Genomic DNA, 13,184 nt, shown 5'->3' with positions numbered 1-13,184 from the left:
GTTTATACAAAATCTTTAATCAGGTCCACATTTTAAGCGTTTTCTTTAGTGCCGCCGATAAATATATTTAACATCTTGCGCGAGAAACGCAATCTCTATCTCCTCCAATTGCGTTGTAATCATTAACGACTCATGTGGCCGCGGAGGAATAGTGACCATCTTGCGTGAGTGTGGATACGTCATATTTGTCTCCTCCGATCGCGGTGGAATCATGAATGTCCTGATAGTCGCAGAAGAATAGTGAACATCTTGCGTGGTCACGGAGTCATCCTCTTTGTATTCTGCGATGAAGTAGAAATCGTACAAATTTTCCAAGTTTGCGAGGACATGATCTTCGACTCCCGGGGTCGCAATAAAATCTTGTGCCATCGCAAATAAATAGTGAGTGACAACTCCTACGGCGAAATTGCAAAGATCTTTTGCGGTCTTGCAGATTTCATCAACGTCTCTTGCGATTGGGGTGAAACAGGTTGTCGGTGAAATAAATTTCTATAAGAAAAACATTGAGGACCCACTTAAGGAAATATGTCCCGCCGTTAAGGAAATACAGACTGTGTATTGTAGTTCTAACCTCTTCACCTCGTAGCTGACTTTATCGGCTGCTAGGCTACAGTGTTTTGCATCATTATCTGCAAATTGATCGTATCCATGTTTCTTATTATTTATTGGTGAACAAGGGAATATAATGAAACAACAAATATAATTATACTGCTAATGTATTTATATATAATATTCTTTTGATAACCCAACTAAACAATTCTTGCTTACATCATGTCTGCTTGTCGTCTGGTCTGCTCACATTGAGTGACAACTATGCAAATCCATTTGGTCTCGTTAGTTGTACTTTTTGACTAGACTTGAAAAAAATACCTTTTGACTATGATAGTTAATTGAATGAAATTAATTATTGAAGGCTGTACCGAACCAATTGCGATAATTAGGCCAGAATCCTACTGTACCAACTTCATCAGTGCACCCCTAGTTATTATAAGTTATTTGACACTGTGAAATTTGATAAAATGAATATTTTACTATTTACATCCTTTAGAGACTTATTTTTATGACCCACATTAATCCGATGTTGTCATTAATGTGGCACTACCTTCCATATTGTAGAGAGTCTTCTGTGTTGCCTTTTAATATGATTATTTTTATTTTAACTATAATTATAAAATTTACCATATTGATGCTAACTGACAAGCTCTTCTTTCATTGCCTTGCATCCACTTGCACCATTATTCAAGTCACCTATTCAATTTCTCTATGTTGAAGTTTGCATACACATCACCTATTTATTAAGTTCATGAATGAGAACTAGTTTGATCTTTTATCTGCATAATTTTGCCAAATATAATTTGTTATAGGAGGTGCATTCACTCAAACAGACGCATGGCAATTTGGATACAGCTGAAGGTAAAATCTTAGACTAAGCAACACAAGTAGACTCCTCATTCCATTGTAAATAATTAAGAAGCTTGTTTTTTGTATCTAGTTTATGTATGTTATCACTGATGGCTGGGATGGACAAAATTTTGTTTCTATTATTTTAGGGTTATATTCATGATTTGTGCTTTACTATTTTGTTATTAACTAGGAGACCAGTTATTGTTTATGATTATATAGTTTTATTTGGTTAAATGAGGTTTTAATTTACTGAAATAACAAGAAACAAATTGTACACAAAACACAACCTCTACAGTTGGGCGTACAGAACCAACAATCAAATTTGCTTCAGCTGTTCTATAAGGATGAAAAATCTACTTAGAGAGTATGTTCTATCTATAGTAAAATGTATGCCTTATGAAAAAATATTATTTAAGCATTTAAGTTTACACTGGAGTTGACTACTCAAGTTTTAAACAAAAGTTTGCAACAATTTTAAGAACGGTAGTTTTTAGTCTCCACAACAGAACTTGAGTATTTTACAAGGTGCTGAAAACTTATGTTTACAGTACTTGTATTTAAGCCATGTTAACACTTGAGTTACAAAATGTTTAAACTATTGCTGTCAACAGAAGTCTTAAACATCAAAGGCTATGTCCACACTCGTGCACTTTTAATTTCAACGTGCCATTCAACATTTGATTCAATATTCAATTCAACATCCATCAAGGCATGTGTTGTTTCAGCTGTCCACACTCATGCTTCACTTTTTAGATGTCTTTTCCTAGATGGATGAGGACCAAGCTATTCTGTTGGGAGGAATTAGTACGGCATATTTAGTGTTAAGGAAATTTCAAAAACATAAGAAAGGAAGGAAATCAAGGCCTACATTGTGGACGAAAGAGTGTTATAGTATAAAACTTGTAATTTTCCTGTATTATTTTATTTTATTTATTTCTTAATGCAACATAATTTTCATGATTTAATATACCTATTTAGTAAAATTTTATTATTTTTTATTGATTACTCCGTATTTCTCACAAACACACATGAGAGCGATAATCTTCTATGAATTCTACGGTTTCTTTGTTATTCATGTTACTCCAAACAACTACAACACGGACGACTAGTCAAAAATGGAAAGCAGTTGCAAGTTGAAAACACACAGAAATCGAAGGCTGGTGGATAGTTTTGCGCTATGGAATAGAGCTTCTTCTGACTCATTTCGGACATGCCTTGACACATGCGTTACTTGCGTCCATCTGCGTCAAGGCATTTGCTAAGAGGAATGCACTTGGCGCACACAAAAACGAGTGTGGACATAGCTGAATATGGCTTTAAAAAACATATTGTTTTCTACATGATCAGATTAATTAATAGTCTCGAGTATGAAATACAATAATATTTACCCACTGGTTATTGTTAAATTTACCATATACAGTTCTTTGGTGTGATCTATTGATATCTTAAGTTTTAGTTGTGGCTAACAGTCCAATTACTAAACCAAAATCATTACTCAAATCGACTGTTTAAAAAAATTCTAAATCTTGACAAAAAAATTGAAGGTAACATTGACCAGTAATAGAATCCAACCAACCTTATTCTGAGAACATGTATACAACATGTAGCAAGTGGATTGATCTTGAACTTTCAACATGATGTTAGATATAAAATGTTAGATTCATTGCCACTGTAAAAAAGAAAGCTCAACATTTTATACTTTGATCTGGTTTGGCAGCGGTGGTTTGCCCAGGCCATAATTTTACGGCTCGTTGGGTGATTCACATCAACTTGCCTAGCTTCAATGAAGCAGATTCTATGGACAAGCTGGAGAAAGCCGTACACAACTGTCTCACAGTAGCTGATCAGCGAAACATCAAGTCTCTGGCTCTGCCAGCCATCGGTAGTGGCAGGTCAGTTATTCAAAGAATATATAGTTAAATGAGCCACTCATAGTGTTTTATTGTCCAATTTTTATAATCTCTTGTATTTTTCAATATGTTAATAATTTATGTGAAAACTTGATCCACAGTTGGGTACTGGGAAACCGAGAATTGAACGTGAATTTTATTGTTTTAGTTGTTGTTGAAAATGCCTGCCTTTTCTATTTATTTGTAATAGTCATACAGATGATATGAATGTTGTTTTTACTATCAGCTGTCTGTTTTGTGTCCAATATTGTTCCTTGTCATGAAAACATTAATGAGAAATACATTTGATTATTTTATAGTTTAAATTCGTTTTTCGTCGTAGTTTTGCTTAGATTATCCCTAAACACCTCCACTTGGGAGAATAATTCAAGAGGTTATGGTCGCCAGCATCGTTTTATGTACATAACAGTATTGGGAAATCTAGTCTACTACGTACACGGTAAGAACAATTTATTCTGACGTAATTTTCTGTCTCAAGAGTATTATTTCTTTGGTTAATAGCTTATTCCCTATAGGGAAATTCGCTAAAAAGAATATTTAAATGAAAGTAGGAAAGTCTGAAAACGTAGCTAACCTGAATCAATATCGTATGGCGAAGTTAGTTTCGTTGCGCGAAGAGGCTTCTCGTGAACGAGTCGACGGTCGAACAGCGAATAATTCTTGTCCGGCTCAAATCCCGGTTTCCTCGGCCGCGGCTCAAGCGCTGCGGTGGCGATTTCAGAAACTAGCAAACAGCTGATCGGGGATTTGGTCTAGTTATCGTCTGTCATCGTCAATCAACAAACACCAGTTTTAGGTTTTGTCGTCGGCGTCGTTGAATATCTGTAAAATCGGCCGGTTTAACTTTATTATGTGAAACGAAGTGCTATTATGAATAAATATGTAGTTGTGGATGTGTTTGTATACTTCACTGTGAATAAAAATAGGCCTACGTTCTTTGGCCTATAGCCCAGGCTATGGCCAACACATAGGCCCAGGAGTAGCCTATTGTGGTTAAAAATCGGGTAAGTTCTGGTGTTCATTTATTCGTAGTACATTTTTACCCCCCTTAAAATTTGGTACCTTACAAATGTTTTGTTTTCAGGAAAATCCAATTTAATAATTGAAAAATCCTCATACAGGAGTCTTCTATCTATAAAAAAGTTTTTGGATGAAAGAAATCTGCTTATCAGCACAACAAAATCAAATCCAATATCCTTTTCAACTAAACAATCAATAACAGCATTAAATTTGAACCTATCTATATATATATAAAATTCAATGTATGTTTGTATACTTGTATATTTGTATGTTTGTATATTTGTATATTTGTATGTTTGTCCTTTATGGACTCCAACACCACTCGACAGATTGTAATGAAACTTTCAGGCATTATTAAGCATTATTCAAGGATGGTTTGTGTGAAGTTTGGTGCAGATCCGTCAATAGGGCTCCGCCCCAGTGGCTCTGGAGTTTCCCATGTTAACCTTATAAGTACTCATATTTAAATGGAATTAAAGAATTTTAACAGCTGGTGCAACTAAACAATTTGATTCTGTGATGTTCAATAGCATTAAAAAGTTAATAGGTTTACCAACAGGGTGCAGCACTATATTTATTTTTAATTTATGAGAACAGTTAATTTGCAACCAAAAGGTGAGTGAGCGTAGCGAACGAACTTCAACCTAGAGGCGAGTTAGCGTAGCGAACGAGCTAACCTGAAGGCAAGTGAGCGCAGCGAACGAGCTCCAACCTAAAGGTGAGTGAGCGTAGCGAACGAACTTCAACCATGACGTGATTGAGCCATGCGAACGAGCTCATCTTGAAAATGAACGAGCATGTGACATAAAACCACAATAGGACAGGACGACGTCTGTCGGGCCAGCTAGTATTTTTATAAAAACAGACAAAATTGGTCAGGTAAACCAAACAAAGTTTCTGGGACTGGTCATTGATAAAAATCTATCTTGGGATCACATAAACTATGTAGTAACTAGTAAATAAATTATCACCTGGCATTCATGCCTTGCGTCTGATGTCCAAGGTTTGCAACTTGGAAACTCTTAGGATAATCTATTATTCTCTAATTCATTCCCACATATCCTATGGAATCGCCATTTACGGAGCAACAACTAAGGCGAATTTGGATAAAATACTTATAAAACAAGAAAAAGCTATTAGAGTGATCATGAAATTAAAAAGAACAGATTCAGTGAAAAATATCTTTCCTGAATTGGGTGTATTAACAGTTTACAGTTTGTATATTTATGAGACAATAATTTTTGCAAAACAATTTTATCCATTATCCACTGCAAGTAAATAAAACACACGCTTTCAAATTAACCTTCCTAGACATAATTTAGAATTCTATACAAAAAAAACCATCATATGCAGGATTAAAATGTCTTCAAAAATTACCTATTTCAATTAAAAAAGAAAATTTTACAAACAGATACAAAAGCCTACTAAAAGACTTATTGATAAGAAACCCACTTTATTCTATCAAAGAATTTTTAAATTGTAATCTCGAAACGACCATTTGAATTCCAGATACACTACCTTCTGACGTGAATTTTACCTTCTAAGATTTTGTGAATTTTTAAAGTTACAGCATTTATTTTTAGTTTTACTATATACATCCTTTGTGAATGATTTTAATTATTTAGTTTATAATTTTTTGTTTATGTTAGTATAATGACGCTATTCGTCTAAACTTTATGAATAAAGAATATTTGATTGATTAATTGATATACATCCGTGAACGCGATAACTGTCGAAAATCTAACAATTTTAGAATACGAAAAAGAACGTGAGAAACTTAATGTAAAAGAAGAGCTAAATATTTATATACACAACAAAAAGGACCCCAACAACATACTTAACACAATGATTCCAAAATTAAACCAACCTATCTACGATAAAATTGAAAAACTAAGGAAGAAAAGAAAAACATTCATATAGTATAGTGAAAAATTAATACCAAAATTTTTTAAGATTTAGTTAACATAGTTTATATTTTATTATTTTTACATATGATTACATTTTTAATTTTGTTAGTTTAAAGAATGAGGTTATGGTAAAAATGACTTGATAATGGACTTAGTTCCGAAACATGTTGTCATGAAAAATAAAATAATTACTAAAAGGGTACTTTGTTAAATATGTTTTTGATTTTTATTTTAATATATATATATATGTGTGTGTGTGTGTTTGTATTCACCGAATAGTGGCATCCTTCACAGGCACACGGCCGTACTGTGGCACCTTCAAAAATTGTGGCACCTTTTTCAGGGTGCCACAGCTAATTCGATCATTTTTGAGGTTTTCCAGCATTATTACGTCGTTTAAACATCACATGCCACAATTGAGTATTTTTGAACTCGTTGATGTGAGTTTAAGTAGCGCAGGTACACACCGAATTGTGGAACACGAAACCATACAGGTAGCTAGCGCGCCTCGCGCCGTCCGCCGGAACTATAACTTTCCTAATGCTACGTTGCCAATTCTCGCTCCAGCTTACACTCGAAATAGTGGCACCATGCCACAATTCACAGGGTGTCTAGTAGTCGGGAAAATCGGGAAAGTCGGGAATTAGTATTGAATTTCAAAATGGTCTTGAAAGTCGGGATTTAGTCTTAAATTTGATTTCAAAGTCGGGAATTTTCATGATTTTGCCGCGATCGTCGTCTTGCGTTTACGTAACCACAAAAGCCAATGATTATGTCTACACGGCCTCGGGAAATGTTCACGATTTTGCCGCGATAGTGGACGACGACGATGACGTTTCCGAGACGACGATGACGTTTCCGTGACAGCGGGAGACTACGATGACGTTTCCGTGACCGCGGGAGACGACGATGATATCTGCTCGGCCGCGGGAAATGTTCATGATTTTGTCACGATCGCGGACGACGACGATGACGTTTACGTGACCGCGGGAAACGACGATGACGTTTCCGTGAGCGCGGGAGACGACGATGATGTCTACACGGCCGCGGGAAATGTTCATGATTTTGCCGCAATCGCGGACGACGACGATGACGTTTCCGTGACCGCGGGAGATGACGATGATGTTTCCGTGACCGCGGGAGACGACGATGATATCTGCTCGGCCGCGGGAAATGTTCATGATTTTGTCGCGATCGCGGGAGATGACGATGACGTTTCTGTGACCGCGGGAGATAACGATGACGTTTCCGTGTCCGCGGGAGACGACGATGATATCTGCTCGGCCGCGGGAAATGTTCATGAGTTTGTCGCGATCGCGGACGACGACGATGTCGTTTCCGTGACCGCGGGAGATGACGATGACGTTTCCGTGACCGTGGGAGAGGACGATGATGTCTACACGGCCGCGGGAAATGTTCATGATTTTGCCGTGATCGCGGACGATGACGATAACATTTCCGTGACCGCGTGAGATGACGGTGATGTCTAAACAGCCGCGGGAAATGTTCATGATTTTGCCGCGATCGCGGACGACAACGATGACGTTTCCGTGAGCGCGGGAGACGACGATGATGTCTACACGGCCGCGGGAAATGTTCATGATTTTGCCGCAATCGCGGACGACGACGATGACGTTTCCGTGACCGCGGGAGATGACGATGATGTTTCCGTGACCGCGGGAGACGACGATGATATCTGCTCGGCCGCGGGAAATGTTCATGATTTTGTCGCGATCGCGGGAGATGACGATGACGTTTCTGTGACCGCGGGAGATAACGATGACGTTTCCGTGACCACGGGAGACGACGATGATATCTGCTCGGCCGCGGGAAATGTTCATGAGTTTCTCGCGATCGCGGACGACGACGATGACGTTTCCGTGACCGCGGGAGATGACGATGACGTTTCCGTGACCGCGGGAGACGACGATGATGTCTACACGGCCGCGGAAAATGTTCATGATTTTGTCCGCGATCGCGGACGATGACGATGACGTTTCTGAGACAGCTGGAGACGACGATGATGTCATTGATGTCTTCAAGGCCGCGGGAAATGTTCATGATTTTGCTGTGATCGCGGACAACGACGATCACGTTTCTGTAACCGCTGCAGTCAATGATGATGTCTAAACGTACGGTACGTGGAAGATTTCATGATAAAAAAAAACAAATTTGCTAGTTAGAATTTGTTATTTCTGCATTATTTCTTTACTTGAAAACACCACATTATCATAATACTACTTTATGACAAAGACAGGGGTTGGTGTAATATTATTCAGAAAATTTGGTTAAGCTATAAAAATTGGAATCGGTATCAAGAATCGAGAATCGATACATTTTGGTATCAACACGCACTAATTGTTGAAAAAACTAGTCTTGAAAAATCTGGAATTAGTCTTGAAAAGTTTGGAATTAGTCTTGAATTTTATAATGGAAATAAACTAGACACCCTGAATTCAGTATATATCAACAGTGTGTGGACAGGATGCCACTTAATGAGCTGTAGAGCTTGAGCAGTGTGTAGAACAGTGCAACAAGCAACTAATAAACTAATAAAATACTATACTGCTACGTACTATAAAACAATTTAAGTACCATAAATAATATACTTTTGCTCCGAGTGGTGAACAATGTTTTACATTACAAATAATTTGTGTAGTAAATAATAATTTAAATTGATTTACCTAACCCGCCATGTTAAACTTCCCTATTCCAAGCGTGATGTATACAACTTCCTTACTTCTCGAGTGATGTAAAGTATCAAAAACTCACTCGGTGATGTAAAGAAACCCATTTAAATAACATTGAGTGCTTAACTTAAAAAATATAACTCTATGGAGTCAACGATGTTCAACGCTAGAAATCAGCTGTGCGCTTGAATGTTATTATTATGCTTTAAAGTATTTTCCTACCTAACCTAGCTTTTGTTAGTAAAAGAACGTTACTGATAGAAGATGAGTGAAATGGATAATGAAAAATATTGTACGTAAACCCATGTTTATTGTCGGGTCAGGTAAAATCTTGTACGTTACACGTTACGCAAGAGCGTGCTGTTTACATCACTTAGGTGAATTATGCAACTCGCTTCCGCTCGTTGCACAACATTCACCTGCGTGAAGTAAAAACGCTCTTACTACACTTGTAATGTAAATAGCTATTATGTAACCATTAAAAAATTGATTTTTGTTTACAAACATAAATTGGTAACGTAGTTATTTTGTATCAATTGAATTTGTACACTGAAACGATAACAATGTTTGAGGTTAGAACGCTATATAAGTTGTCCTAGACTGCTTTTTTTTATCTTACAAACTATTTCGTGCTGATACATCTATTTTTTTTAACATTTTAGTCATGTTGACAAAATATTTTGCAATTACATTTCTGAATCAGTCAGTAAAGGTAGATTTCGATGCATCATTGCTGAAAGTTATGTTTTGCTTCTCACTCTCAGAGTATTCCAAAGACATCTAATGTTTCACATGTTCAAATGTTATATGAGGTAAACATATAACCGAATCAAATAAAGTACTTAAATTAAAATACATATTAATATCAACACGCATAATCTAGTTCAGATTATAATATCATCTCACAATCATATTTGTAAAACCTACTGTGGTGTTTTAACCAGTCCCCACTAACAAAAGCATAAAATGAAAGGTCCTAAAGAGGTTAACATTGAGTCATAACAAAAGTAGTTTAAAAGTTGTAACCGTGATACTGTAAATAATTTGATATTGTTAGATATTATACGATCGTTTTACAATTTTGTCAATCTATCTGTTACTTTCATACAAATGTATTTTTATTATTCAATGTTTTGTTTTGTAGAACCTTTAGTATTCTCAACTTTATTAATAACTAGTAGAATACCCGACCTTCGTACGGGGTTGGCATATAAGTAGAACATGATCATTGCAGTGATGGGAGAGGAAACGGTCTAAGAAAATATGGTCTTTTAATTTATACGGTATCCTATAGTGTGGCACACATATACCTATAATAAAAGAATGTGTTTAATGGTATGCACTGTAAACGAAAACCTATCACAATAGTTCCAAACATGTTAATAAGGCAATTTTCTAACATATTTTAGTGAAATTATAATCAGGCAAACGGGAATTGGCTCAGTCTATAGGTTTGCTGGGGCAGGGGGATTATATTACTGTTTACAAACAAATAAATCAAAAGAATATACCCCATAACTCAGGATAAGGGCCTAGGTTGATAGGGCAATATAGAATGTTGATTATTTCCTATATCCATTGAATGATTTATTTTAAAATGAATTATTATAAAAATAAATAAATAATATTACAACATTTCACAAATATTATAACAGACTCAGTATAGTTAGATCATAAACAAATGAAGTACTGTAACTGAAACAATCCTATAATAATGAAATTACATTAACATATGGTTTGACAGCTCCTTTAGGTAATGTTAAATAAATTCAGGCTAGTGACATCATTATTTTAAATTTATAATCCTTACCCTCTCTGTTCTAATATTCGTGCAGTATTTAATAAGGTTTGAACCAGCTGTGTTGAATTGAGAAATCAAAATCAATTTGACAGTTAGTTCTGCTTGTTTACATTTTTAAACTTACTAGGTGTGTTCTTTGTTACCATGGATACCATCAATCAATAGTTACTTTTAAATCTCTCATCTCAGATTTTTGAAAGCCCACGGGGCAAAGCTCTAGGTGAATATCGAAGCGGTAATAGTTCTATATGTATCTTAGGAGCTGTAGCTTCATTTGTGTGCAATTTGAGCATAGTCGGATCAGTATTTTTTGAGATTAGCTCATACAAACACACACACAGACACCCCCTCTTCTTTATAATAGTATAGAATAGAATATAGAATAGAATAGATAGATAGATAAACCTATTTCAACGTACAATATCAGTTTTAGGAAATTCCTAGTAAGGTTGTTAGAAGTATATTGGCATCCGTGAAGTTTGTGTAATGTTTTTTAAAATCACTGTGGGATATATTTAACTTCACTTATTATTTATTTAATATGTTTCTACTTCTTGAAATTCTCAGTTAACTGGGAGGCGGAGCAAACAGTTTGTTCTAAAATGAACTTGAAAATTTTAAACAATCTTTTTCTGTTGGTTTACTTAAAGTATATAATGTTCTACTATGATTGCAAATCTTTAATATAGTCTAAATTTCCAGTCCCACCCTTTAAAAAACTATGATATTTAACAGTTGAATCTTTATAACGTATAAACACATTATTTTTAATCGGTCATCAAACTGATTCTTGAATTAGTAGTTGCAAGAGTACGCAAAACTGCAGAGAGTCCTTGAAAATGCTTGTGCAATGATATAGTTTTAAATTATAAAAGAAACCCTTCAAAAAATTGTATTAACAGGACCAGAGGACCAATATGCACATGGTATTTCATTTGTATAAGGCAAAAAGTTCAAATCATATTAACTTATGATTGCCAATAGATTTTGGGTTTCCTTAAAACAATTATATAAAACTGTCTGCAAATGTCAATAAAACTGATTTTATAAGAAATTGTAGATTCTTCTGTTGCTCTGTAGGCGAGCATTTTGGTCACACAAGGAAGTCCAAACTTATATCTTAGTTTGAACAACGTCATCTTGATTTTATATTGCTCAAGATACATAATCGACACATAGGCTTTAAAAAAAAAAATAAGTAAAGAAAGTAACTAGTGATGGACCGCGCAGACATAGGAACAGTCTAGACTTGCCTCTTACTGACGTTTTCCAAACGAATATAGAAGTTAGATCTACATTCTTCATTTTAGGCTTGAAATAAATTTGTTTGTGGGTAAGAGCGAATGAGTAAGCATGAACAATAACCCTTCTCCCCGACACGCTACCATACCACAGCATCTTACTAGCAGAGCTCAAGGTCATTGACGTAATTGTAATGAACTAAATTTAGACTTCCACCCCCCAATGTCACCAATGGGCCCTAAAGGTTGGTATGTAACAATTCATGACGGTTGAACAATGGCCTTTAAAATACGCTTTTAATTTGTTTCCAAGCGTTTACCGTATCTTAGAAAAAGTTAGTTAACAATAATTACAAAAACTTGTTGGGCGAAAGAAAAATTCTAAAAAGCTACAAATTAATTTATAATATATGTATCTATATCGTATTAAAGTGTGTTAAAGGTTTAGCGTTTGGTTTACAATGTAAAAATTTTCAAAGTCACAAGATGGTTTCTGAAACTCTTTATACAACTCTCCTTTATAAAAATTTAAAAAAAATATTATCCAAGAAATTGAGCTCTTTAGCCACAAAATCCACCGTTTTTTTACTTACCTGACGAAGAAATAAAAACAGTAGCAGCCGACGAACTTTGTTATGTCATATTTAAAAACTCATTTAAAAGTACCGACTTTATTTCAAGATTTAAAATATAAAATATAAACTTTTGAGCTTTTTTTAATTAGAACCAATAGTGTCCTAGACTAATTGAAATCTTTCACACGAAGTGTCAACGATTTACCTTTAGTCTAAATGTCAAGTTATTTTGAAGCTGGACATTGAGTTTTGGTGCCGTTTTCATTGGCATCTACCACTTCTAACCTGCACTAAGATAGCGGACCTGGCTTCAACTGCTTGTATGTTAGTTATATAGATGTGCTCCATCTATTGGTCTTATGTGATCGTTGATTTAAACTAACGGAATTCTGATGAAAATTTGATCATGAATTATTAGCAGTTTTGCAGGATGATTAACAATAGTTTTTTTTTTTTTTTTTTTTTATTTAAATTGCTTGTTAGTTGGCAACAAATCTTAGAGATGTGTATACATTTTTTAGGACAAAATTGAATTAGCAGATGCCATGGTAAAGAAGCGTACTAGAAAAAGTTACTGTCGCCTCATCCAATTTTTACAGCAGTCAGCTGTTGACAAGCTAAGTGAGCAACCGCGAC

The 13,184-nt window shown here is 35.5% G+C and overlaps 1 protein-coding gene across 2 annotated transcripts in view; it reads left to right on the top strand.

Annotated features, from left to right (window-relative positions):
* Nucleotides 1-13,184, top strand: part of LOC128983543 (core histone macro-H2A.1-like) — a 112,418-nt gene that overhangs the window by 73,559 nt on the left and 25,675 nt on the right. Inside the window, exons 6-8 of one of the 2 annotated variants that reach the window (XM_054402851.1) lie at nt 1,365-1,413; nt 3,122-3,296; nt 4,399-4,535. In XM_054402851.1, coding sequence (XP_054258826.1) covers nt 1,365-1,413; nt 3,122-3,296; nt 4,399-4,420 — 246 coding nt within the window. In that variant the 3' untranslated portion in view covers nt 4,421-4,535. Of the gene's footprint in view, nt 1-1,364; nt 1,414-3,121; nt 3,297-4,398; nt 4,536-13,184 lie in introns of those variants that run through there. The other variant, XM_054402850.1, reaches the window with a different exon arrangement.

Source organism: Macrosteles quadrilineatus, unplaced genomic scaffold (assembly GCF_028750875.1).
Source record: "Macrosteles quadrilineatus isolate MER2022 unplaced genomic scaffold, UCM_ALF_1.0 Scaffold_1__1_contigs__length_201487025, whole genome shotgun sequence".
NCBI classification, from domain to species: domain Eukaryota; kingdom Metazoa; phylum Arthropoda; class Insecta; order Hemiptera; family Cicadellidae; genus Macrosteles; species Macrosteles quadrilineatus.
The sequence above is the reverse complement of the archived record's forward strand: the minus strand, read 5'-3'. Positions and strand labels throughout refer to the sequence as shown.